Source organism: Tenrec ecaudatus, chromosome 16 (assembly GCF_050624435.1).
Source record: "Tenrec ecaudatus isolate mTenEca1 chromosome 16, mTenEca1.hap1, whole genome shotgun sequence".
Taxonomy (NCBI): domain Eukaryota; kingdom Metazoa; phylum Chordata; class Mammalia; order Afrosoricida; family Tenrecidae; genus Tenrec; species Tenrec ecaudatus.
This window is the reverse complement of record NC_134545.1, coordinates 28814096-28841418: the sequence shown is the minus strand read 5'-3', so window position 1 is coordinate 28841418 and position 27323 is coordinate 28814096. Positions and strand designations below refer to the sequence as shown.

General features: G+C 55.0%; 1 protein-coding gene across 1 annotated transcript; it reads left to right on the top strand.

The window, feature by feature from the left end:
- Positions 1-708: 708 nt before the first annotated feature.
- On the top strand, positions 709-18723 carry ASPHD2 (aspartate beta-hydroxylase domain containing 2). Its single transcript, XM_075534275.1, has 4 exons — positions 709-1104; positions 9986-11075; positions 16762-16875; positions 17026-18723. The coding sequence occupies exons 2-4, from the start codon at positions 10265-10267 to the stop codon at positions 17133-17135; spliced, it is 1035 nt and encodes a 344-aa protein (XP_075390390.1). The 5' UTR covers positions 709-1104; positions 9986-10264; the 3' UTR covers positions 17136-18723.
- The last annotated feature ends 8600 nt before the right edge of the window (positions 18724-27323 follow it).

Below are 27323 nucleotides of genomic sequence, written 5' to 3'. Positions count from 1 at the left end.
CATGCGGTGCTGACTCAGAAGTGAGCCATGGAGGAAACGTCTCATGGTGTGGCAGACCCAATGCTGGTCCTGCCCGGTTCTCCTCTCCCCCTCGGGATGACCGTGAAAAGAGACCCTAGTTTACGTTTTCTAAGTCTGGTGTCTCTTCATTTTCCAAACTTGGTACAATTCTTCAATTCCTTTCAGGGGGGTCTCGGTGGCTTTTAATAAAGAGCAAAATGTCCTTCGTTCTATGGAATTGTAAAAGAAGAGGCAGGTGATAGGGTATGGAAGCGGTGGGTTCTGGATCGTGGTAGCGGGTTCTGGGGCAGAGACAAGTGGATTCTGGAGCAGGGCTGAGGTGGCTCAGGGCTGCAGGAGGGGTGGATTCCGGAGCAGGGCAGGTGAGTTCCGGGCAGACTGTCCCACTCCGTGTTGGCAGCACCCAGGCCTCCCTGCATATCTCCGTCGGGTAAGCCCACAGCCACCCTCAGAATGGGCTCTTATTATTCTCTTGGCAGCCCTCTGCGGGCACCTTCGAGGCGGTGGCTCCAGGAGGGCAGAGGGCAGGCCCGGGCGCCAAGACGCGTCCCAGGAACCATGGGCATGGCCTGCGTGTGTGTGTGCGCCCGCTGAGATTTCACTCCAGGTGCCAGGAGGGCCTTCAAATCTCTGGATTCAAAGACGGAAGGAGGAAGTGGAGGAGAAAAAAGGGGAGAAGGAAAGTGAAAGAAAGCAAGGGCGGAAATGCAGGAGGGAGGCGCCCAGCGAGGGACAGACAGACGGAGCGGGCCGGACCGAGAGACGAAGCGAGCCAGCCTCGACTGCGGGGAGGAGGGCGCGCCTGCGGGGCGGGCAGGCCGGCCGGGCGCGTAGGGCCGCCTCCCTCCCGGTCCGCCCCCCCCCCGCGCGGCCCCGCCGCCCCCTCGCACGCCAGGCGCAGGTGCGGGGGTCGCGGCCCCCGTCCCTCCCCCTCCCGCGGCGCGCGCGCGGCATTGTGGGACTTGTGGTCCCCGCGGAGCGCGGCGCGGCGTCGGCACCGGCGGGCGCACCGGCTCGGACTGAGCTCCGCGGCGCGGGCAGGGGGCGTCCGCGCGTCCGCGCCTCCCGCGCGCCCGAGCGCAGGTAAGCGGCGGCTCCGAGGGTGGCCGGGGCGGCCCGAGCGGCGGCTCCGGGGCCGGCGGGGCCGGGCGGCTGCAGGCCCGCGTCCTCCCCAGCCGGCGGCGCCGCGCCGAGGATGCTCCGGACGTCGGCGCCCTGCATCCCTGCATCCCGGCCGGCTACGTGCCCAGCGCCTGAGCCGGGCAGCTCCCTCCTCCCTTCGGCCCGGACCCACCTGGGGACGCCCCTGCACTCCGCCACCCTCGCGGGGCCCCTTCCTCGCCCCCTCCCCCAGCCCTTAGCATCGCCCACTCCCCGAATTTCCCCTGGTGACCCTGTCCGTCCTGCTGCCTGAGTTATCACGCACCACAACCTCTTCCCCCACTCGTCACCTGGTCGGCCACTTTCCCTGTGCAGACTCCCCTCCCCATCACCCCTAACCCCTGCTTCCCGTGACCTCCTGGTGGTCGCCTTCTGTGCTCGCCTGTCTTCTGCCCTCCCTCCCCTCCCCTCTCCAGGCTTGGTGAGTGGGTGCCGCTGGAGCTGGCACAGAGATTGGTAGAGGGTGCATCGCCAGATCCCCTCAGAGACCCCGGGCCGGTCACTGGCTTCTGGGGAAAGAGCAAGAGAGAGCAAGTGACAGCTTCTTCATGTCTGGGGGCCGCTCCTAGGGCAGCCTGGCAGAAGTTCTGTCTGATGGAGCTATGGATCTGGCCCTATTCCCTGGAGCAGGCAGGAATTTGAGACCTGGGATTGCATCTTGTGAACATGCCTGCCTACAGTGAACTGCCCCCACCTCCCCACCCCCAGCCTGGTACTGAGGACAGAAATGGGACATAACAGGAAGAGGCTGGAAGTGTCTACGGTCACTGACAAGGTGTCTATGGAAAGAGAATTACACATGCGCCTACACACACATGCACACACACGGAGGGCTTGTCACTGGGGGACCGGGAGGGTCAATGGCTAGTGCTTAAAACACTTCTGTGTCCCTGCAAATGCAAGGGCTTCCTCCTCTGCCCCAGTGGCAGATGCCCCACCCCCACCCGGCCCTGCCAACACCTTGTGGCTGAAAGTGAAGTGACAGGCATGCAGATCTGAGACCATCCACAGCAGTGCATGGTCTCGGGAGGCTCCTGGTTTATGGGGCAGCCTTCCAGAGGATTCCAGGCTTAGTGGACAGAACATGGCTGCCTTGAGGAGGGCTGTTCGGTGTCATCTGGCTAGCCTGGGCTCTTGGGGCCACTGTGTGTAGCAGGGCCCGTATCATCCTCGCGTTTATAGGTACAGAGAGGGCTAAATCCTGGGGCTGTCTGGTGGGGAGATTGTGTTTATGCTCAGGACCAGGGTGCCCAGTGATCTTGACAAGCACGGACCTACTTGGGTTCACATGCTCATCAGCAGTGAACAGTTCCCTGGTACTCGGGCCTTCCTTCCCTGTCGGAATGGGAGATTCGAAGAGAGACTTGGAGTCTGCAGGAAGGTCCTGTGGGCTTGGGAGAGAGACCCGTGCCAGCCAGACCAAGAAGCAGAATCTTGGCTGTGATGGGAAGATGGGAAGTTGTTCCACTACAGATTAGTAAGCAAGCAGGAGGAAGCCCGTGCTTACCCTTGCACAGTTGAGCAATCAGCCACTGCTTCTGCCCCCATTTTTAGCCTGCCTTTTGATTGACAGGTGTGATTATAGAGGAGCTGATGGGAATTAATACTGAGCGGGAGGGACTTTTCAGTTCTCTCTCCTTTCTCTCTCACTGGCGATGAAGAAAAAGCTCCCCTCCCGAGAGACTGGGTTTAAAAGTTCCAATTAGGGATTTAGCTCCGTGACAAGGGAACTCCTTTTAGGAAAACTGCTTGTGATCACACCGAAGAGGAGACAGCTTCACGCTGAATTTCAGGAATCCCAAGCCTGGCGAACAAAGCCGGCACCTCTCCTTCTCACTGGCCTTTTCCTCGACACCGCTGCTGCTTGTGGTGTGACCAGGATGGAACTGGGGCCCCGGGAGAGGCTCTGTTACCCACCAGGGGACCCACCTTTGCACCTTCCCTTGAAGCTGAGAAGAAAGGGAGAACTAGCTTCCTCTAAGCCCCTCCCTCTTGCAGCTTCCCTAGGAACAGGCCAGGAATATCCATCAGGAGCATCTTTGACTTGTTGCTAGGTGCCGTGGAGTTGATGTTTGACTCCATGGCCACTCTGTTTGCAGCACGGTGGAATGGTCCCTCTCTCTCTGAGCTGGTCACCTCTATGGGACGCTTCTCTCCTGCAGGGCCACTTGGTGGGTTCCAGCCACCAGCCTTTTGGTTAGCAGCCAACACTTGACCCTGGTGGCAGCAGGATGAACCATGGCAGTCCAGGGCTTGAAGGAAGGCAGTCGTTGTTGTGAGTGGGTTCTGATCCACAGCGACCCTGTGAAAGACACAGTGACACACAGCCCGGTCCCCACTGTTGTTCTTATGTTGCAGACACTGTGTCTCAGTCCATCTTGTTGAAAGGCCTCCTCGCCACTGACCCTCCCTCCGCTTTATTAAGCATGATGCCCTTCTCTGGGCACTGGTCTCTCCTGACAACGTGTCCCAAGTGCGTATGTGAGACGGAGTCTCCCCATCCTGCCCTCTAAGGAGCTTTCTGTGTGTACTTGTTCCAAGACATAGCTCTTTGTTCTTCTGGCCCTTTCAATAGCCTTGGCCAGCACTGTCATTCGATTGCATCGCAATCGGTTCCTCCGCCTTTCTTATTCATTAGCCAACGTTCAGAGGCCTGTGAGGCGATTGAAAATGCTGCAGCTTCCGTCAAGGACACTTGTGTCCTCAAAGTGGCGCCCCTGCTTTTCAGCACTTTAAGAGAGGACTCGTGCGGCCGATGGACCCAATGTAGGAAGTCACTTCACCCTGTGACCGCTGCTTCCGTGAGCATCCGTGGTGGATCCGAGCACTGGGAGGCTCCTTGTCGCTCAGCCTCCTTTGATCATGACAGGGCCTAGTATTAGGCGCTACCATAGGTTGTCCTTTCACTTTCTACTCAGCCAGTCTGGGGACCAAGGGTCCCTTGAGATAGGGGCCGACGGGTGAGGATTCACATGTGCTGTCGGAGGTGCTGTGGAGGGGATTCGTTCTATAGCGAGCTGGTCACAGCAGGACGAAGGAAGCCCCTCCTGGCCCTGCACTGTCCTCATGATGGTTCTGAGGTGTGCGCCCAAGGTTGCAGCCACTGGGTGTCAGTGTGTCCCCCGAGAACCCCCCTTTCTCCCCATTAATCGACCAAGCACCCTGTCCTCCAGGGATGGTCTCTCCTGAGAGCACTCTCACAGTGGTTTCTATGTCTGACCCATGTGTCAATCCACCTCCTTCAGCGTCTTCCTCTCTTCCACTGATCCTCTCCCAAGCAGGATGGCCTTTGCCAGGGACTGGTCTCTGCTGATCCCGTGTACAGGAGGCATTGACACCCCCCCCCCAGCCTCACTCTCAGCTGCCATGGAGTCAATGCTGACCCTATAGGGTCGCTATGGACCAGTTTTCCAGAGCGTCACTCTCCATGGGAATAGAAAGCCTCCTCTTTCTCCCAAGGAGCGGCTGGTGGGGGGCTCGAGTTGACCCTTAGCTGATGGAAGTCTTAGCCTTGAGACAGCCCTCCCTGTGCCTCACCTCTGCTCGGCGGTTCCATCAAGAGTTCCAGTTGTGTCTGTACTCTCCCACGATGACGAGAGCCTGCTGTCTCTTTGTGTTCCTCCTCCAGTAAGATCAGCTTGACCCATTTTACAGACGAGCAAACAGAGTGGTAGAGGAGAGGTGACTCACCCAGGGTTGGTCTGGGCACTCCTCGCTGCACACGAATTTTCGGGCCCCATTTAATGCCTAGAGGAGGCCATTCCTTCCCCACTCTCTTGTTTTACTTCTCCCACCTGCACCCCCAGCCAACATTCATGGGATTCAGAGAGGGGGGCGGATCCAAATCGGATTGTGTGAATTCATGGGCTCTCAAGATCAGGGACTGTACTATGCTTGAACTGGAACACAGACCTGGCAGTTCTCTGCAGAATGGATAGAAGGTCTCAGAGCGGGGCCAACAGAGGGGGGATGACTTTACAGACTGAGGCAGTGGGGCAGGAGGCCACACAGGAAAATCCAGATGCACTGACTGGCTCAACCACTGACGAGACACATGGAAAAACCTTCCCACCTGGCTGGGGGCTTCAGCTGGAAGGGACGTGTTCCTATTCCTGGTGTCACTGTCTCACTTTCAGAGACCCCCGGGGAGGCCAGTGAGCAGTGTCCCAGCCAGGACCCCGGAACCTCATGATCGTTCTGATGTTTGATCTCAGTGCCTGCCACTGAGGAGACCCCGGCGTCCACCTCCTCCTCCCGTGTGGCTTACACCTGGGCCTTGTCAGAGCACCGGGGAGATGGGGTTGAATGAGACCGTGCTGCGAAAGGAGAGAATCAAACGTAGAACCATGATGCAGTTGACCTTGTTCTGTTTTTGTTTGTTTTTTTAAGTCCCTTTGGTGTTTTGTTTCCATGCTTTGGATCTCGATTTCATTGTAATAGAAGCTACAGAGCTGAGGTGGTGTTATTAAAAACAACAACTCTGTTATTGAGTTGATCCTAACTCACCATAACCCTGCAGGACAGGGTAGAGCTGCCCCGGTGGGTTTCCAAGGCTGTAACTTTTTATGGAGTACAAAGCCTCATCTTTCTCCCACAAAGTGAGAGGTGGTTTTGAACTGCTGACCTTGCGGTTAGCGGCCCAATGTGTAATCATTCCCATGTACAACACAATGAAACACTGCCCGGCCCTGGGCCATCCTCACTGCGGTCATGGATGCGCCCATTGCTGCAGCCCGTGTCAGGCCATCTCACAGAGTCAAGCTCCTGTTTGAGCCCCTTGACCCGGCCGGCTGGGACGTTCCTTCTCCAGGGACTGGTCCCTCCTGATATCACACCCAGAGTACACGAGGGAAAGCCTCGCGTCCCTGCTGCCAATGAGGACTCCAGCTGCAAGTAGATTTGTTCCCTTCGGCGGTCCAGAGCCCAGTCAACATTCTTCTCCGACCCCATCACTCCCAGGCAAAAGTGCTCTTCCTCGTCCACCGCCAGCTTCCACGTGCATCGAGGCTGCCGGGAATTCCTCGGGGGCTCGGGTCAGAAGCGCCTTAGTTCTCCAGATGCTGTTGACCACTGGAAAGGGGTGTTCTGTGGCACATCGGTCCAACGGAGCAGGCGGTTGGAGTTAGAGCCGAGTAAAATAAAACCCTGGACAACTTACATTTTCTCTGCTGTTTATCACGATGCGGCATGTGTTGGCCCAGTTTGGAGGCTTTGTGTTTTCAGGGTGTCGAGTTGTAATCCCCCTGCAGGCTGTCCATTTGCTCTTCTGCAGTAAGCCTTCCTTGCCCCGAGTCTTTTGTGCTTTCTGCAAGCCCGGCTGTGCCATCTGTCCATCTGTCCGGGTTGTGAGTGAGTCTTCTCTCGGCCCGCGGCCGTATGCTTTCGAAGACGTCGGAGTTTTCCCCATGATTTGCTCAGCATCTGGGTTGCAATAAGTCCAGCGAAAGGATACAGCCCTGGCGCACACCTTTTGTGAGTCTGAGCCACGCAGTAGCCCCTTTCCGTCCTGGACTCTTGCCCGGTGCAGACGTTCCTCATGAACACGATGAACTGCCTTCTGGACTTCCCATCCTTGCAGAGCCAGTGAGAATTTGGATAGCCAGCCACACCGGGAACGGCCTGCCTGGTATGTCCCGCTTTCCTCCAAGATTCAGGGGGACAGCCAGGAGCCAAAGGCCCTCCCTCTTGTGCCGCTGTGCCTGCTCTTTGGTGACCAACCGCCAAAGGGTACATCTGTGTGACATGAGTGACAGGACTGGGTTGTTTCTCACACTCGACTACACTGCCTTTCTTTGCAGTGGGCACCAATAAGCCTCGCCCCCAGTGGGCTGGCCAACTAGCTGTCTCCCGACATTCTCGGTATTTGTGGGTGCGTGCTTCTGCTGTTTCACCATTGGTTGAAAGCTCCCCATCGACGGTCTTCAATCTGGGGAGCCTCCCATGCAGCTTGGGTTTCTTCCAGCAATGCCATCAGTTCTGGATCCCGCGCTGCCTCCTGGAGCGGCTGCACCTTGGCTGGTCCTTTTGGTACAGTGACTGTGTATTCCTTCCGCCGGCTTTGAACTCTGCTTGTGCCCTTCAGTGTTGTCCCCTTCACTCCCTGCCTCCTGATTCCGACTCTCAGGGACCCCCCAGGACGGGGTGGGGCTGTCTGCGGGTTTCCGAGGCTATAAATCATGATGAGAGTGGAAAGCTTCATCTTCCTGCCGTGGAGGAGCTGGGAGTTTCAAACTGCTGACCTTGTTAACCACCCAGTGCCCAGCCCACGCCGCCGTCTGGGCCCTTCATTTTGCCCGTCGACTCTCTCAGTATTGCACTGGCGACTTGATTTTTCTTTACTTCGTTTTCGTCTCTCGTTTCCTTCCCTTCGGTTCTTTCCATTTGAGACACGCTGAGCGTGTGCTTATCTTTTGGTTTTCAGACTCTGGTTCTTTGAACAGAGGCTAAGCCATGTGGGAGCCTCCCAGGAGACAGGGTCTCTCCACCCTGCCCCAAGCTGGAAGACTTACACCAAGCTAGGGGACTTGACCTTGGGATGGGGGGGGGGCTTTTTTTTTTTTACATAGGATACTTTATTTTTTAAGCCCTTCAGTAGAATTAGATATACGTGTCTGCCCAAGAATCTCTCAGATGGATTTATTTTTTAATCATTTTATTGGGGGCTCGTACAACTCTTATCACAATCCATGCATACATCCATTGTGTCAAGCACATTTGTGCATTTGTTGCCCTCATCATTCTCAAAGCATTTGCTTTCAACTTGAGCCCTTGATATCAGCTCCTTATTTTCCCCCTCCCTCCCTCCACGCTCCCCACTCCCTCATGAACCCTTGATAATGTGTACATTATTATTATTTTGTCATATCTTATACTGTCCGATGTCTCCCTTCACTCACTTTTCTGTTGTCTGTCCCCCAGGGAGGAGGTTATATGTAGATCCTTGTAATCGGTTCCCCCTTTCCACCCCACCCTCCCCCTACCCTCCTGGTATCACCACTCTGACCACTGGACCTGAAGAGGGGTCATCTGCCCTGGATTCCCTGTGTTTCCAGTTCCTATCTGTACCAGTGTACATCCTCTGGTCTAGCCAGATTTGTAAGGCAGAATTGGGATCATGATAGTGGCAGGGGGGCGGGGGAGAGGAAGCATTTAATAACTAGAAGAAAGTTGTATGTTTCATCCTTGCTACACTGCATCCTGACCGGCTCATCTCCTCCCCGCGACCCTTCTATAAGGGGATGCCCAGTTGCCGACAGATGGGTCTTGGATTTCTAACCTGCTCTTCCCCTCATTCACAGTGATTTGATTTTTTTTGTTCTTTGATGCCTGATACCTCATCCCTTCAACAGCTCATGATCACACAGGCTGGTGTTTTCCTTCCATGTGGGCTTTGTTGCTTCTCAGCTAGATGGCTGCTTGTTTAAGACCCCAGACGCTATATCTTTTGATAGCTGGGCTCCATCAGCTTTCTTCACCACATTTGCTTATGCTCCCGCTTTGTCTTCAGCGATCGTGTCAGGAAGGTGAGCATCATGGAATGCCAGTTGAATAGAACAAAGTATTTTTGCATTGAGGAAGTACTTGATGTCCATCTGCTACCTTAATACGAAACCTATAAATATATGCACATAGATCTATTTCCCTATTCTCATATATAAATATATTTATATATGCATATGCCTTTATTTAGACCTCTATAAATGCCCTTTGCCTCCCGCATCTTTCCTCTATTTCTTTTACTTTGCTCTTGTCCCACTATCATGCTCAGCTTTCATTTGGGTTTCAGTAATTCCTCTCGGTTACATTGCCCTTGATCATGCCCTCCCAGGCCTCCTACACCGTCCTCACCACCGATTTGGATCACTTGTTCCCTTGTCTCTGGGTTTGTTAACACCACTTCCTTTACCCCCACCTCCTCCTCTCCAATGTCTCCCCGGAACCATTGGTCCCTTTGTTTTCTCCTCCAGATTGTTCATCCAGACTGTTATTTAGACAGACCTGTGGAGATAATAACATGCAAAAAAGCAAGACAGAGCAAACAAAGCAACAAAAGAAATCAAAACAACAACAACAACATGACAAAACAACAACAACAAAGAAAAGCTTGTAGTTAGTTCAAGGACTGTTTGTTGGCCTGTAGGAATGTTTTTCTGGTTGAGTCTGATGGGGTGCCACCTACTGGGCCCAACGTCTAATTTTGGTATTCCTTGGGGACTTCGTTGCTCTGCTCCCCTTGCTGTTCTGTTGCATGCCCTTAGTGTTTTGCCTCGGTGTAGTGGGATCAGATCGGGCGCAATTCCCACACTGTGTCTCCAGTGTTGTCCCCTGTGCGGCTATGGGTCAGTGAGGGATGTCGTGTCTCACAGTGGGGCCGGTCATCTGGTCTCCTCTGTGGATTGAGTGCTCTGAGCTGGAATCTCATCCTCAAGGCTTGGTGGGCCAGGATGTGCTCCACTCTCTCTTCCTCCCCCTTCATTTGCTCCAGTGTGCTCTGATCAGACATGTCTCTCTCCCGGAGATGCAGATTCAGTGCCGTCCTTTGTAATAAATTCTTTTGGGGGACAGGTCAGGTGTCCGCTTCGTAGTTGGGATTGGGCCCGGCCCCTCAGACCTCTCCACTGGTTCCTACTCCATGCCAGTATGTTGCATTCACATCTTGGAGCACTGGGCTGAAGTCTGGTCTCTCCTTCCCTGTGAAGATATGAACAATACCCTCCCCTTGGGTGGGTTAGTGCCCTGTGCCCCTCTACCAGGTAGAACTCTTACGTGTTGGCTTTTTGTTTTTGTTTTTGTTTCCTTCCAGATTGGGACGTAAGAAAATCATTTGACAGTCCCCAGCCCCTCCCTGGCATTTCCAGCCTAGCTGCAGGGACTTTGTCCAGGAGGAAAAAGGGAGGACAGTGGTGGCCCCAGACACCCTCGTCACCTGTCAATGCCACCCCTGGCAAGGTCCGAGGGGCAGCAGCGGCCATGGCTCCCCCTGTCCCGGCCGCCCCTTCGCCGCGGTGCTAACCTGCATGGTGTGGGCACCCTCGAGGACTGACGGACCTTGCTTCACGTCCCTGAGAACGCCGCCCCCAAGATGTCGCTGGACTGGCTGGCGGCCTGGAGCTGGTCGCTGGACGGCCTGAGGGACTGCATTGCCACGGGCATCCAGTCTGTGCGGGACTGCGACGCCAGCGCCCTGGGCACCGTGGCGTGCCTGCTGGTCCTGTTTGTGTGGTACTGTTACCATGTGGGCCGCGAGCAGCCCCGGCCCTACATCTCCGTCAACGCCCTGATGCAAGGCGGCTCCGATGCGGGCGGGCTGCAGAACGGCTTCGTGTACTGCCAGTCGCCCGCGTGCGTGCGCTGCACCCACCACGAGGGCCTCAACCAGAAGCTCTACCACAACCTTCAGGAGTATGCCAAGCGCTACTCCTGGTCCGGCATGGGCCGCATCCACAAGGGCATCCGCGAGCAGGGGCGCTACCTCAACACCCGGCCGTCCATCCAGAAGCCCGAGGTCTTTTTCCTGCCCGACCTGCCCACCACGCCCTACTTCTCCCGGGACGCGCAGAGGCACGACGTGGAGCTGCTGGAGCGGAGCTTCCAGACCATCCTGTGCGAGTTCGAGCGCCTTTACAAGGCCTTCTCCAACTGCAGCCTGCCGCAGGGCTGGAAGGTCAACAGCAGCCCCAGCGGTGGCTGGTTCACCTTTTACCTGATCAACCAGGGGGTCTGTGTCCCCAGGAACTGCAGGAAGTGCCCACGGACGTACCGCTTGCTGGGGAGCCTCCGGACCTGTATCGGTAACAATGTGTTTGGGAACGCCTGCATCTCTGTGCTGAGCCCCGGGACTGTGATCACGGAGCACTACGGGCCCACCAACATCCGCATACGATGCCACCTAGGTAGGTCTTGCGGGTGGACGGGACTCCCGGGGGACGCTGTGGTAAGCACGGCCGCCCGCCCGGATGGATGAGGACCCCCCTGTCACAAGCAGAATTTCCCATGGTCCCACGCTCCACAGTTGTTTTTTACCCAAACTCACCGACTTGCGCGTACGTTATTTGGGGAAGCAGAGGTGGGGACGGGGTGTCACGCGGGAAGCAGGCGATCAGGAGTTCCCCGCAGTGAACACGCCTGGCTGCTCCTGAAATCACTGGGCGTTCAAGGCCCCTCTGAAGAAAGGCCTGGCCATCTACTACCCCTAACCCCACCCCCACCCCACCCCACCCCGAGAAGCCCTGATAGACTGGGAACTACCTGTGAGCTGTTGCTCAGTGGTGGCGCCTGGCGGAAGCGGCGTGGTGATGCAGGCGTCCTGCAGGGCCTTGGCATGCCCCCCAAGGCCCGGAGTCAGGAGCCCCCAGTGGGGGCCTGTCGTGCCCCCAGTGGGACCCAGGGGTAGGAGTTTTCGGTTTTGGTATTTGATTTCTGTTTGAGTCACTCCCCCGTTCCATGGTTCAGGACCTGGCGGAGGACGTCCGAGGTTCCTCACGACGTCCCGGGGGCTGGGAGAGGCTCCTCCGGGCTGGGTTGAAATGGTGCCGAGCCAGCGTGGTCGCATCCTAGAAGATCCAGCTCTGCGGGTGGCACACTGGGCGGGGTTTTCAGCCAAGGTCTAGGGCAGCAGGCTGCACCCGTTGGCGTCCCAGCACCCGGGCTCTCATTCCATATGTGGGAGCAGAGGCATGGGGGTGGCCCTCCCGTCGGAGAAGGTTGCTGCCGATGGGCACATGGCACCTGTGCTGGAGCTTGTCATTGGCATACGAGAAGCCAGCCCCCACCTCGTGGTGACCCCGTGTCTGGTGGAACACAATGCTGCCCAGCCCCATGCCAAGGGCACAACCCACTGTAGCCCTGACTGTTGTGATCCGTGAGGTTTTCATTGGCGGCTTTGCCAAAGCGACTGCCAGGCCTTTCTTCCTGCTCTGTCTTTATCCAGAAAACTGCTCAGCCTCACAGCAACCGTGCCCGCCTCTATGGAGAGGTGTCGGCCGTTGTACCTGAGCTGCTCTCACTGGGAATCGAGTCTAGGTGTCTCCCACATGGGAGCTGAGAAGCCAGAGTGGGTGCGCAGTAAAAACGGGTGTGAGAAGACTCAGGAAGTTGGGATCGCTGGCCAGTCCTGGTCAAGGATGCCTCGTGGGATGATGGCCTGGAGGGGCCAGTGTCTGGCTTCAGAAAGCTTGTGGCCTCAGCCTCAGACCGCAAATGGAAGCTTCCCATGAAGGGGTTGGAGCCCGGTTCGTGATGACAGTCCACAAAGGCTCCTGGGGGCAGCTGGGGGCTGAGCCTGAGGCAGGACCCCTGGGTCCGCCACGCACTGCCTCTCCCAGTTCCCCAGGGGGGACTCCAAGCAAATGTACATTGGACACAGGGCTCTACATGTTTTAAAAACACCCCAAGACCCAAGGAGTGGAGGGTCTCGGACCAATGGCTCTGAGGGCGGTGCCGGGTTCTTGGTCACCGCACCTTTGTGCCTCATTGTTCTCATCTGCAGAACGGGACCCCGCTCACTGCAAGGGCCAGTGTCCTCACAGCTGCTTGGCGCGGCACCGGCCACTCAGCAGACATTCGCTGAGTGTGATGGTGGCTTCTGCCCTGGTGGCAGAGTGGGGTACAAGGTGGGCTGTTAACCGCCAGGTCAGCGGTGTGAAACCACCACCCGCTCCTTTGCAGAGAGAGGAGGCTTTCAAGTCCTGTAAAGATCTACAGCCTCGGACACCTCCCGGGACAGGTCTGCCCTGTCCAAAAGGCTCACCAAGAGTCAGAACCGACTCAGCGGCAGTGAGTTTGGAGTTCCTTTGTTGTGGTTCATCCACACGGTGCCTAGGTGGCACAGTGGGTTAAGCGCTGGGTGGCTAGCCCCCCCTCCCACCGCCCGTGGGGAGAACGATGCAGCCATGAAGATGGGCGGCTTCAAGGACCCTGCAGGGCAGCCTCCCTCTGTCTGCTGGGTTGTTAAGAGCAGGGCCAGGTCTGGGCCAGGGATGTGCTGCCCTGGGCTTTGTCCGTTTCCATGGTGGGCGACTGAGAGCTGCCGGAGAGGTGGCCAGGTGGCCTGTGTGAGTTTGGAGTGGGGAGGGCGGACCGTGGGGAGGTGCTCTGGGCACCGTGGGTGTGCACTAGGATAGAGGGGAAGTGGCTCCCCTAGGGGACAGGGAGAGCCCCGCCCGCCTGCCACGGGCTCCAGAGGCAGGGTATATGCTCAGGTGGGGCGGGGGGCGCTGGAGCAGGCCCTGGAAGGCCCGGATCGGGGCTTAAGTAGTGGGTAGCACCTCCCATCCTCAGTGTCATGCCCCTGTGCTTTCTGAAAAGCCGCCCAGTGACCGCTCGGGAGAGGCCTTTGAGAATTTCAGGTGGGACGAGCAGGCAGCAAGGAGACTTGGCAGCTGCCCCCCATGCCGTGTCTACCGGGGGTCTGTACACACGTGTGCGCCTGTGTGCGTGTGTGCAAAACATGCCCACACACGCTTTTCCTCTTCTCTTGTCCATCAGTAAAACGGGTGTTGTTTCGGAACAGTTTTAGGTTTACAGGGAAATCTGACTGAGGGACCGAGTCCCCACATGTCCACCCACCTCACTCCACCCCCTCCTCCCTGCTGCTCACATCTGGCATTGGGTGTCCTGCCTGTTACGGGGTGAGTCAGTGTGGACGCATTGTTATTGACTCAAGCCCCCACCCCCATCCCACCAGGGGAGGAGGGAGCCTGCCATTCCCTCCAGGCCCAGCTGGTTACTGGAAAATGTGGGGCCACCCGTGCCCCTCAGCCAGCAGGAACGCTTCTTGGAAGATGCCCCCCTGGGCTGTGAGCAGCGCCCGGTGGCCGAGGGAAGCCCCAGCGTTGGGCAGCCTCAGTGACTGCAGGTGGAAGGCCTTTCCCCCACCGTCATGCCCACAGGAATCGCCACTGTTGAGGGGGCTGGCCGGGGGTAGACGGCGCCTCGTGCTTGGCTGACAGCCAGAAGCGTGGAGGTTGGAGTTGACCCAGGGGCTCCTCAGAAGGAAACCCTGCTGATCGTCAGAACCAGCCACCGAGTGCTACTGCATGGCACCTGGTGTCACCGCGAGTCCGAAGCAGCTCCGGGCAGCTGGCTAAGTGGGGTCCAAAAGGAAACCCAGATGGTATAGGCCTGTGACCTTGTGTGCACAGAAGATGAAGTCAAGCTGAGAGGAAGCCTGCCAGCCACCTGCCGCTCTGGAAACCCCCTCTACCGGTACCCTCCCTCTAAGGGATGGGTGTTGGAACTGTCCGCTGGGTGACGGAGACCCCAGGTCCACTGTCCACAGACTCAGCGTCTTATGTGGTACCGCCTGTCTCTATCCCACGCCAAGCCAACGCGGGGCCCACTCGTCACCCACACTGTCCTGGGCCAGCATGTGCCAACTGCACCGGGGGTGTGCCACCCCAGCCTGTGTGACAGCTGAGGAGGCATACGCTGCTGGGAGGCGGAGACCCAGCCAGGCAGCCCCCGGGCAAAAGCAGGTGAAGATGCACGCGCTCTCAGGAAGTTCCAGATAAGTACCGTGAGCATGTTTCCTCACCTGCTCACGGTGTTCAGGCTGCCCAGCTGGGTCCCTGGGCGCCAGCCTCGCAGCGAGCGTGGGATGAGTGACTGGGCCGAGACTGCTGCCGGGGCCCATCTCTGTCCCCAAGAGCCACCTGGAGAAGCACTCAGTGCCAGGGAAGCCAGTGTGGGGGCGGCCAGCAGAGCCCCGGGCCACTGAAGCTGGAATGGGGGCAGGGAGGCCATGGAGCGTGGCAGAGAAGCCTGGATGCTGGGTGGCTTCTCAGTGACACGTGGGCTGGGGTGCAACCTGCAGAAACATGTGCCCGTGGCCTCCCCTGCCAGGGCTGGGAGCACCACTCTACACGCCGGCCACCAACAGGAGCCAGGTGCTTTCAAAGTCATAGGGGACAAGTCCGGCTCTTTCACCGTGTTTCTGTGGATCATGAAAGATACCCAGGTGCCACAAAGCCAGCAGGCCCTTGCACATGCTGCGACCAACAGTGTGCAGGTCACTCGGAGTTGGAATGGACTTAATGTCCAGGGGGACCATTGGATTACGTGCTCGGCTGGCAGCCAACGAGGTCAGCGGTTCCATGCCACGAGCTGCTCGTCAGGAGAAAGATGAGGCCGTCTGCTGCAGTAAAGGTGGACAGTGGCTGGAAGCCCTGGAGCCAGTTCCACTCTGCCCCCAGGCTCGCTCTGCCTTGGAGTGGACGTGATGGCCATGAGTTGAACTGAGGGGGGTGCAAAGACTTCCGGTGGCACGGCGCTGGGACTGCTCACGTCAAGGTTGGCAGTTCAAAGCCACCAGCTGCTCCGGCAGAAAGAGGCCATATCCTCCCGTCTGATAGGCAGCCTCGGAGTCCCTAGCAGTTCTCCTCTTCTCCTGAGGGTATCTCTGAGTCTGAAGGAACTTGGTGCCTCGGGGCTTGGTTGGGAGTCTTTGGGTTGTTATCTTTTGAGGACAGGGGGCTGAGTGCTGACTTGCTCAGTCACTGTGGTCACCATGAGTCAGAGGAGACAGCCTGCTGAGAGCCTGCTGCCCCGCCTGGTGTCTTCCTGAGCTGTCGGTTGTGGCCGCCGAGGTGCGCCCTGGAAAACACCCTCAGATCTGCCACAAGGCAAGAGGGTGCCCATTTCCACAGGGCCCTCCTGCCCTGCTTGCTCTGTCCAGCGTGGGCGTGCCGCTGACTGCAGGAGCCTGGGGCTCAGCCAGGTGTCCTGAGACTGTTCTTGGGGTGCCCCACAGCTCTGGGGGCCCTGGTTTCCAGACAGGACCAGGCCCCCTCTGGCCTCTGCACGGATTGGGAGGCTGGCATGCAGAGAGAAGGAGCTGTGTGCCTTCGATGGCCCTGAGAACCCTAGTGGCACAGCAGGTCAGGTGTTGGCTGCTCACCTCAAGGTTGGCAGTTCAAACCCCTCTGAGGCAGAAAGAGGAAGAGCCATATAGGGTCACTGTGAGTTGGAATCAAATTCATGACATTGGAAGGATGATCCCTCAATAAAAACAACCCGCATAGTACCATCAAGTCCATTCTGGCTCACAGTGACCGGGTAGGATGGGGTGGGACTGCTCCTGTGAGTTTCTGAGACTGTCACTTTTTTTTTGAGACCGTAGCTCTTGATGGAAGCAGAAAGCCTCCTCTTCGTACTTCGAAGTGGCCAATGAGTTACCTACCTCACCCCGGGCCCCCTTAGCAGGTGATCAGGTACCTCATGGAGACAGCCGTGGGGGGCGCATCCTGCTCTGCACACGGCTGGGCTCAGTGGGCGCCTGCATGGGCAGACACTAGCAGCAACAGCAAGGGTGGCCCGACCTGAGTGAGGGCAGGAGCCCCTGGTGCTCATGGGAGTCCTGGTCAGTGCCTTTACCCCGATTCCCAACGAGCCCATGGCTCGATGCCAACGGAAGCAGCTTTGCCCAGGACCAGGGCAGGGAGCAGGCTGTGCCAGAGGGAAGGTGGGGAGTGTTGGAGCCAATGGCTCGCTCACAGCAGACCACCCCCCACTCCATGAGCCCCCCGTGGTCCTGGTCTTTCCTTCGCTCTGTGCACCTCTTGCTTTCCCCGGCCCCCACAGGTCTGAAAACGCCCAGCGGCTGTGAGCTGGTGGTGGGCGGGGAGCCCCAGTGCTGGGCGGAAGGCCGCTGCCTGCTCTTCGACGATTCTTTCCTGCACACGGCATTCCACGAAGGTGAGCGCCTGCTTCCCACCCCCCTGCGCCCCCCAGCTCAGGGCCTCACGAAGCCAGCCTTACAGAGAAGGTGTCCCTAACCGTGGGGGGGTGGGTGGACGCCGGGGGACTCTGGGGCAATTCACATCTCTTGTGTGCTGCCCCCTGCAGGCTCGGCGGAGGACGGCCCCCGGGTGGTCTTTATGGTGGATCTGTGGCACCCCAACGTGGCGGCGGCCGAGCGACAGGCCCTTGACTTCATCTTTGCCCCGGGACGATGAGGAGGCGTCCCACGCTGGTGTCGAAGAGGGGCCCAGGCCCAGCCCGGTGTCCCCAGGCTCCGAGGCAGGCCTCCGCAGCCAGCTGTCCCTGGGCCTCATGCACCATGTCGGGCCTCCCTGCTCCTTGGTTCCTGTAAATGGACGTGTGTCCGCTTGTATTTCCTTAGATTGTTTGTTTTCTTTCCTCCTCCCTTCCCCCTCACCATCGTTTGCTTCCGGGAGTCCTTCCTGGCTCCCTTGTGCCCCTCATGGCTTGTGACCCGTTGCTACCATGCTTGACCGGGGTCCCCAAGGAGAGTTGGCCAATGGGAACTGGTCCGAATGTAGCCATGTGGCCCCCCTGAACACACGGTCGGACACAAGCCGGAAACGACGGCAGACCAGCGGGCCGCAGTGGCCCTCAGGGACCCTCCGGCCGCCCAGGCAGGGCCAGGTCTGCAGTCAGAGGCACACACAACACACAGCTCCAGGGCATGGCAATGGACTCAGGGGTTCACGATGGCTAAGGACACCTTGGCTGGTGGACTTGGAAGCTTTTGGATTTGCTTGATTTTTGGTCAGCAATGCTTCCAACAAAGCCAGGGGGCGCCCATGGGTCAGCCACAGAATGGGTGATTCGCTTACCTCACTGCCTACACAAGCCCTACTGCCACTCTGGGCTCGGAGACATGCACGGGTCACTGTTCTGAGTCCGCGGTGAGGACCGTTCGAAGCCGCCAGCCTGGCTGACACTCCGTGGTGGGATACAGATTCCGTCTCTGGCCGATGGGAATCCTGAGCTCCGACCATAGAGTCTGTTTGGCGCTGGGGTTTTACTGCCTCTGATTTTTATCCCCCATTTATGTGTCCACAGACAGACATCTGTATGGGACCCAGGGGTGGGGACAGGATGACTTCAGTCCGCATGTGTGAGGGAAGAACCTCCAAGCCCAAAGGGCTGGGGCAAACCCAGGTTGCTCTGCTGGCTGTGTCTGCAATGGGGGACCCACAGCTCTTGCCCCGAAAGAAAAAGACGCAAAGATGTCACCTTGCCAGAATCCTGGCGGCCCTCTGGGCCAGTATGTACCGAAGGGGCCTTTTGTGGCTTATGTATTCCAGTCCATGTTGGACTCACAGAGCCCAGGGCCGAGTGTGACCTATGCCAGGCGGCTTCCGGAAGTCCATGGGAGAATTCAATGATCTTTACATTCCTTTTTCCCAAGAGTTTCTGGAAGCTCCCTGAAGGATCGGTCCAGTGGCGGTGTTCAACTAGAGGCCAGCGGCTTCTCTGAGGAGCAGTGGTGAGAGGTAGACCTGGCTGGAAATGGACCAGGTAGTTGCTAAGGAAGTATCCAAAGAGAGAGAAATGGAAAGAAAGAAACAGAAGAAAAGGTCTAAGTCTGAGTACAGTTATTTCCCAGGATGTGAACGCAGGGACAGACAGTATTGTCGGACCCCCTGCAGCCTCTACTCACTCACATCTCGTCGAAGAGCCACCGAGGTGCATGCTCTCATGCGTAGTGACTGTTGTGAGTTTGCAAGCCACGGACCTACCTGGCTAACTGCACTGGTGTGGCCTGGAAGGGGAACCGAATAAAAGACCTTGCTGAAACCCAGAGTCGAGTGAATGAACCCGCTGCTCTGTTGGGAGGGAAACCAGGACTTGGTTGGGAAGCCCCCGGGAGGGTCCTGCTGTGTTCGGTCCTTGCTTTTTCATTGTGTCACCAAGCCTCAAGGGACCGAGTAAGGCCCACGGTGCTATTGGCTACTGAGAAGAGGTGCGCCGGTTGGGAATAAGAGGAACTCCCTGGGAGATTCAGGAGCTGCTAGCAGCTGGGCGGGTATCATGGTTCCCTGCCATATGACCTTGGGCAAGGCGTTGGCCTCTTGCATGGTTCGCTCCTCTCTGATGCCTGTGAAAAATGCCTGGCAGAGTGGCTGGTGCATGTGGGTCACTCACTAGTGCGTCCCTCTCTGCCACAGCAGTGGTTCCTAGCAGCTCTGGAGGGAAGAGAAGATCAGGAAGGTAGAGCAGCAAGACAGATTGCCCGTGGATGGTGATGGGAGGCCCTGGTGCGAACATAGCTTAGGCTTGATTGCTAACCAGAAGCTTGGAGCTTGAAGCCCAGCTAGTGGTGATGCCGCAGAAGAAAGGCTCTGGCGATCTGCTGACACACAGCTGGCAAACTTGGGGAGCAGGTCTCTGCTCCTACACGCGGGTCACCCCGAGCTTCGGTTGTCTGGCATACAACAATGGTAGAGGGAGGTGTCCGGTGGCCAGGAGCCCAGAACAGCTGAGCTGCCGGGCATGTTTCATGCATGGTGGCTTGCAGGGGTCCTGACCACTTGCCTAGGGTCAGATGCTTCGCTACTTTCAAGATCCATTGCCAAGGAGACCACGGGTAAGCTCATTTACATGTGGTAGCAAAGGTGACGAGGGAGACAGAGGAGCCAGCTGGCCCTGCTTCGGGTGGCTACACGGGTGATGCCCTGCCTGGCCCGAGAGCAGGCCTCCCGTCCCCAGTGTGCACAACCCCGGCCAGTGGCTCACAGCACTTGAATCGGGTCCTGTTCCAGGTCCCAAGCCCCTTCCTCCAGGGGACTCCTCATTACTTGCAAGGGCACCTCCACTGGCTGGGATGTTCCAGCATTTCTTGGGTAATAACGGGAGGCCTTTGAACTGAACAGGGAGCACCGCGGGGGGTGGGTAGAGGTGCTTCTGAGATATTTTGACATCCATGGTCTGCCCTAGACCACAAGCCACTTATTCCTGGTCTAGTGGTGCGGTCGGGCACCAGTTTGGTTTGTTTTGTTTTAATCATCTTATTGGGGCTCATACAACTCTTATCACAATCCATACATACATCAATTGAGTAAAGCACCCTTATACATTCATTGCCCTCATCATTCTCAAAATTTGCCTTCCACTTGGGTTCCTGGAATCAGTTCATTTTCCTCTTTTCCCTCCCCATTCCGCCTCCTTCATGAACCCTTAATAATTTATAAATTATTATTTTATCTTATCTTACACTGCCTGGCATCTCCCTTCACCCACTTTCCTGTTGCCCATCCCTCAGAAAGGTTATATGTAGGTCCCCAAGATCGGTACCCCTTTTCTACCCCCCTTCCCTCCCGGTATCACCACTCTCACTATTGGTCCTGAGGGGTTCATCTGCTCTAGATTCCCTGTGTTTCCAGATCCCAACTGTACCGCTGTGCATCCTCTGGTCTAACCAGGTCTGCAAGGTGGAATTGGGATCATGATAGTTGGGGGGAGGAAGCGTTTAAGAACTAGAGGAAGGTTGTGAGTTTCATTATTGCTACACTGAACCCTGAGTGACTCATCTCCTCCCCACTACCTCTTTGCAAGGGATGGCCAGTTGTCTACAGATGGGCATTGGATCCCCATCATGCACTCCCCTCATTCACGATGATCTGATTTTTTTTACCCCGCCTTTGTTGCTTGACACCTGGTCCCCTCGGCCCTTCATGATCACACATGTTGGTGTGCTGCTTCCATGTGGGCTTCGTTGCTTCTGGGCTAGATGGCTGCATGTTTACTCCCAAGCCTTTAAGTCCCCAGATGCTATATCTCTCAATAGCCAGGCACCATCAGCCTTCTTCACCACACTTACTTATGTACACATTCGTCTTCAGCGTTTATGTGGGGAAGGTGATCACACAATGATGTTTTTTTCCTTTGGTGTCTGCTACCTGATCCCTTCAACACCTCGTGTTCACTTAGGCTTGTGTGCTTCTCTGTGGGCTTTGTTGCTTCCGAGCTAGATGGCCGCTTATTTACCTTCAAGCCTTTAAGACCCCGGGCGCTATATCTTTTGATAGCCAGACACCATCAGCTTTCTTCACCACATTTGCTTATGCACACGTCTGTCTTCAGCGATCATGTCGGGAAGGTGGGTATCATGGAATGACCGTTTAGCTGAGCAAGGTGCTATTGTATTGAGGAAGTGTGCGCGAGGAGGCCCACTGTCCATCTGCTACCCTACTACTGAACCTATAAATATATACACCTAGGTCTATTTCCCCCATAATCATAAATATATTTACATATGTACATGTCTGTATTTAGGCTTCTATGTGCCCTTTGCCTCCTACTCCTTTCCTCTATTTCCTTACGCTTTCCTCCCGTCCCACTACCATGTTCAGCCTTCATTCTGGTTTCAGTAATTCCTCTCAGTTACCTTGCCCTTGGCACTCCCTACCAGTCCTCCCCTCCCCTCCCTCCTCTGGTTTTGAACCACTCGCTGTTCCCTTGTCCCTGGGTTGGCCAACACCTCCTCCCTTCCTCTACCTCCCACACTCTCATGTCCCTCCAGGACTGTTGGTCCCATTAGGCCCTCGGTTTTTTTGTTTGTTTGTTTTTTAAAAGAACTGTAATAGGGGCTGCGAGGCTCTGCTCTGAGTCGATGGCTTTGGAGCCAGGCAGTTCTCCGTGTGATGATCAAGGTAGCAGACCACCCACCCTTGGCCTCCAGGACCTCGCTGATGCTTTTAAGGATCACAGGCCAACAGCACCCTAATTCGCCGCCAGCAACACCATTACACGCCTTGTGATTTGGGGGTCTGTCTGTGACCTAGTCTTAAGTTTAGGTTGGTTACCTGATCCAAATCTGGCGAGCCAGAGCCTCCCAAGCATGTACCCATTAGCAATGAGGTTGGAGATAAACATTCGGTCTAGATGTGGCCAATCTGCCTCAGCGATTGGATCAGAGATGGGCACCTACTTGGTCCAGACCTGGCCAATCAGTGCCTTTGAAGCATGAGCTCTCAGAGATCAGTAGAAGGTCTGAGTTGGTTTGCTGGATCTTTGAGGGGAAAGGGAATGTGGAGAGGTGTATCTAGTGGAAAGAAAAGCTTGGTGCAAAAGCGACGGGAAAACAGGTCGTACTCAGTGTCCCCATAGAGAGCTTCTGACGCCTGTGCCTGGTCGCTCTGGAATTTTCAGCTACAGGAGCCAATAAGCTATCTCATTCTGAAGCCAAATCTGAGTTGTGACTCCTGTTCCTTGCCAACACACACACACACACACACACACACACACACATACACACACTATTTCATATTGTGAACTTCATCTATAAAATAGGCCTACCATCTCCTTTCATGGACTTCAAATGAGGCATCGGGAAACCGACCTCAAGTTCAGCATGAACATGAGACTCTCCACATATCTTTAAATGTAAATACGTGTGTGTGTATGTGTGTGTGTGTGTGCGTTAGATGCCTTCAAGTCAGCTCTAACTCATAGCGACCCGATGTACAACAGGATGAAACACTTCTCGGTGCTGCGCTGGCCCCCACTGAGGACCCGTTGGAGCCCATGGTTGCAGCCACTGTGTCAGTCTATCTTGATGGTCTCATTCACGCTGACCCAGCATGACCAAAGTGCATGAGACTAAGGCTCACCACCCTTGCCTCTAAGGAGCATTCTGGCTGCGCTTCTTTTGGCTGCCCGTGGTACTTTCAAAGGCTTTCCCATTCAATGCACCCATTCTTCTTGGGTCTTCTTCTGTGTCCAACTTTAATGTGCACAGGAGTTGACTGAGAATACCATGGCTTATAGGACCCAGCAATCTTGCTATGCGGCAAATACCCTGCAGAAATAAAAGTACACAGCACAAAGAGAAACATGCGCACCGGTGTTTAGTGCAGCGCCATTCACAATGGCCAGATGACAGAACTAACTTAAATGCCCATTGATGGAGAAATAGATAAAGACATCCACAGAGCAGCATACTCTCCGTCGTTGACGAAACTGTGGGACACTATGATGTGGATGTATTTGGAAGACGTTATGCAGAATGGAGTTAGTCGATCATGAAAGGGCAAATTTTATCTGAGACCACTGATCGGAAAGGTTACCAAGGGTGTGGGACGGGGGGAGTGGGGAAAGAGGACGTAATGGGCTAGACAGCCCATAGGAGTTAGCTTGCAAGAAGGGGGAAGGCAACACCCTACAGGAGGGAGATGGGGACGGGGACATGGGGTGGGGAGGACAGGGCAAACCATGGGGATGGTGGATAAGTGGTTTCAGTTATTGAATGAAAACATGATGATCTTATATGGAAACCTCCACCTAATTCCCAATCAAGAGTGCGAAACAGAAGTCCCCGGGACTGGGGTCAGACGCCCTTCAGTCCTCCAGGTGGCGTCCTTGCTCATCGACACTTTGAAGTAGTCTCGGGCAACAGGTTTGTCACGTGCAATCCACGTGACCCGATGCTCCCGTGGTGAGGATTTGGCTTCTCTTTACATAGAGTTGCGATCCAGGAGTAGCCAGAGGTTAGATACGAAATGAGTTTTTAAAAGAACCATTGTGTCCCAGCATGCTCCTCCGCAGACAACTCTTGCTAACCAGGTGTAAGTGGGGCATAACCAGGCCATGGATTTGAATGTTGCCGACAGACGGCAGTGCGTGTGCACTTGGGCAGATTGCAGAACGAAGGGGCAAGACGCAGCACGCCCAGGAAAGCCCATCCATCCTTGCTTTCTGCCTCGTTTCTAGGCATACCCATTGGCCCTAGCTTCTGATTATCCCGAGGAGGCCTGGTGCCGTAGTGCTTACAAGTGTTGGGCAGCTAGCAGCAAGATCAGCGGTTCGAAACCACCAGCCACTCCACGGGAGAATGAGGCGGTTTTCTACTCCCATAAAAATAGTGACAGTCTCGGAAATCCACGGGAGCAGTTCTCCTCTCCCCTATAGGGCTGTTATGAGGCGGAATGGACTCAGTGGCCGTGAGTCTGGCTTGAGTTCTGGTTCCCTACCTGTGGTAGTGACATCATTTCATGTCAGCTTGTTAAATAATAGGTTACAGGGGTGGAGTCTAGCCTGTCAATCAGGTCACAGCTTGATGACCTCATTGGGAGGCCAGACCCACGCTCTCTACTTCATCTCCCTGCACGACATTCCTGTTGACCAACCAAATGGAGCTATGCTGATGGAGCCAGAGCCCTGGAGCTGGAGGAGCCACACGGAGACCAGTGCTGAGATGCTTCCACCGCCACTGGACCCACAAGATTCCCCTCCCCACTGGCCTGTGATCTTCCTGTATTCAGTGTTATTGCATGTGTTGCGTGAGTCTGAAGAGGGGTTTATAGACTGGTATTGGATATGGGCTAATCCCAGACTTATGGACTAGATCTAGACTGGGCTGGGATGTTTCCTCAATATTCAACTGCTCTTGTAGATAAATCTCTTTCTTATACACATGGGTGTCTATGAATTTGTTTCTCTAGTCTACCCAGACTAACACACTCCACTTCCCGAATGCCCTTGCTCTGATACTGTTGGGTGCCGAAGCACAGGGTCCCCATGGCAGAGAACTGCCCCAGAGCATTGCCTAGGCTCTAATCCACCCATCCTCCTCCTGTGGCTCCCCCGATGAGGTTGAACACCCAACCTCTGGGCTACCAGTCAAGCCCTTAACCATTGTGCCAAGAGGGCTCCTTCCTGACTCCATAGACGTTAGTGTGTCCAACCCTACGCACAAAGAACAGAACACTGCCTGGCCCTGTGCCATCCTTCTCACTGTTGCCGTGTTCGCGATGCCAAGTTCACGTCCACCGATGCTGCTGTCTTCCTCTCGGCTGCCGCTCTTCTACTTTGCCAAGCACGGTGTCCTTCTCCAGGGGCTGTCTAAAAGAGGCGCGATGAAGCGTCTCCATCCTCGCTTCGAAGAAGCGTTCTAATTGCCCTCCTTCCAGGACAGATTTTATCCTCAACACCACCCCCACCACCACCCCCACATACCGAGTATTTCATATTTGTCAACATCACCATTATTCCGAAGCATCAATTCTTCTGCAGTCTTCCTTTGTGTGTTGTTCAGGTTTCCCATGCTCGAGACCCCTGACAGTCCCCAGCTGGTCCTCACAGGGACCTCTCTGCTTTCTGACGTTTTCACGAGGTCTTGTGCAGCAGATCTGCCCGAGGCCATACGTGATTGAATTTCTTGACAGCTGTTCCCGTGGATGTTGGTTGTGAATGAAAGCGAAATGAAATCCTTGACAAATTTAATCTTTTCTCTATATGTAATCATTGCGTTGCTTATTGAGACTTTTTCTTTATGTTGAGGTGACATCTAGACTGATAATATTTAATTTTCGTTAGTAAATGCTTCAAATCTTCTTCACTTTTGGCAAGCCAGGTTGTGTCATCCACATGCCGTAGGTTGTTAAATGAGTCTTCCTCCAATCCTGATGCCAACTTGTTCATAGTGTTCAGATTGAGTAAGTACGGTAAGGAGATACAATCCTGATACACAGCTTTCCTGATTTTAAACCACGCAGTAGCCCCTTGTGCTGTTGGCACAGTTACATAAGCACCAGTAAGGGGTTTGGAATTCCCATTCTTTGTACAGTTGGCCATTGCGTGCTATCACAAGATAGGACACACTCAAGGCCATACTTGGGCTCTCGTGGATGCATTTTCACTGTCTTCAGTTGTCTTTAATCATATGAGCAATGAATGGTTTGTTCCACCGTCAGTCCTGACCCTGTTCTGATTGATGATACTGAGCTTCTCCATCGTCCCTATCATGGAAACCAAACCCACTGCCACCAAGTGGGTGCAGACTCATAGCAGCCCGAAAGGACAGAGTAGAGCTACTCCTGTGAGTTGCTGAGGCTGTAACTCTTTAGAGGAGTAGAAGGCCCCGTCTTTATCCACAGAAGTAATCAGTTTCCAACCTCTTCACTGGTCTTCCTTTGCTTTTTAAAAAAAATCATTTTATTAGCGGCTTGTACAACTCTTATCACAATCCATCCATCCATCCAATGTGTCAAGCACATTTGTACATGTGTTGCCATTATCATTCTCAAAACATTTGCTTTCTACTTGACATCAGCTCCTCATCCCCCCTCCCCCCTCCCTCCCTCATGAACCCTTGATAATTTATCATTATTTTTTCATGTCTTACACTGTTTGATGTCTCTGTTCACCCACTTTTCTCTTGTCTGTCCCTCAGGGAGGGAGTTATATGTATATCATTGTGATCAGTTCCCTCTTTCTCCCTTCCCCTCCCCTCACCCTCCTGCTCTCTCTACTCTGATTATTTTGTCCTGAGGGGTTTATCTGTCCTTGATTCCCTGTTTTCAACTCTTATCTGTACCTGTGTACATCCTCTGGTATAGTCGGATTTGTAGGGTATAATTGGGATCATGATAGTGAGGATTGGGAGGGGGGGGGTGTTTCATTGGTGCTATACTGTACCCTGACTGGCTGTCTCTTCCTTGTGACCCTTCTGTAAGGGGATCTCCAGTTGTCTACAGATGGGCTTTCAGTCTTCACTCCGCACTTCCCCTCATTCACACTGATGATATTTTGCTCTTGTGATGCCTGATACCTGATCCTATCGACACCTTGTAATCGCACAGGCTGGTGTGCTTCTTCCATGTGGACTTTGTTGCTTCTCAGCTAGATGGCCGCTTGTTTATCTTTAAGCCTTTAAGACCCCAGAGGCTATATCTTTTGATAGCTGGACACCATCAGCTTTCTTCACATTTGCTTATGCACCCACTTTGTCTTCAGCGATCATGTTGGGAAGGTGAGCATCATGGAAAACCAGTTGAATAGAACAAAGTGTTCTTGCACTGAGGTAGTACTTGAGTAGAGAGGCCCAATGTCCATGTGCTACATGGATACTATACCTATAAATATATGCACATAGATCTATTTCCCCATCGTCATAAATATATTTACATATGTACATGTCTTTATTTGGACCTTTATAAATGCCCTTTGCCGCCTAGTTCCTTCCTCTATTTCCCTTTACTTTCCTCTTGTCCCACTATCATGTTCAGCCTTCATTTGGGTTGCAGTAATTCCTCTCAATTAATTTGGATCAAACCCTACCAGGCCTCCTACACCCTCCTTGCCATTGATTTTGGATCACTTGTTGTTCCCTTGTCTCTGGGATTGTTAACACCCACTTCTTTCCCCCACCTCCTCCTCTCCCATGTCCCCCCGGAACCGTTGTTCCCATTATTTTCTCCTTCAGATTATTTATCCCACCTATCTTATCTAGATAGACCTGCAGAGATAATAATATGCACAAAAAACAAGACAGAGCAAAACAAAGCAACAACAAAGCACAAATGACAAAAAAAAAAACACCTATAAATATTTCAAGGTCTGTTTGTTGACCTTTAGGAGTGTTTTCCGGTTGAGTCTGATAAAGTGCCACGCCC

What these genes read in the sequence shown, in the direction of transcription:
- ASPHD2 (XM_075534275.1), top strand. Translation starts at nt 10,265, where the DNA reads ATGTCGCTGGACTGGCTGGCGGCCTGGAGCTGGTCGCTGGACGGCCTG. An exon ending in CCGCATACGATGCCACCTAG is followed by an intron (nt 11,076 to 16,761) that starts GTAGGTCTTGCG and finishes CGGCCCCCACAG; the next exon opens with GTCTGAAAACGCCCAGCGGC. An exon ending in GCACACGGCATTCCACGAAG is followed by an intron (nt 16,876 to 17,025) that starts GTGAGCGCCTGC and finishes TGCCCCCTGCAG; the next exon opens with GCTCGGCGGAGGACGGCCCC.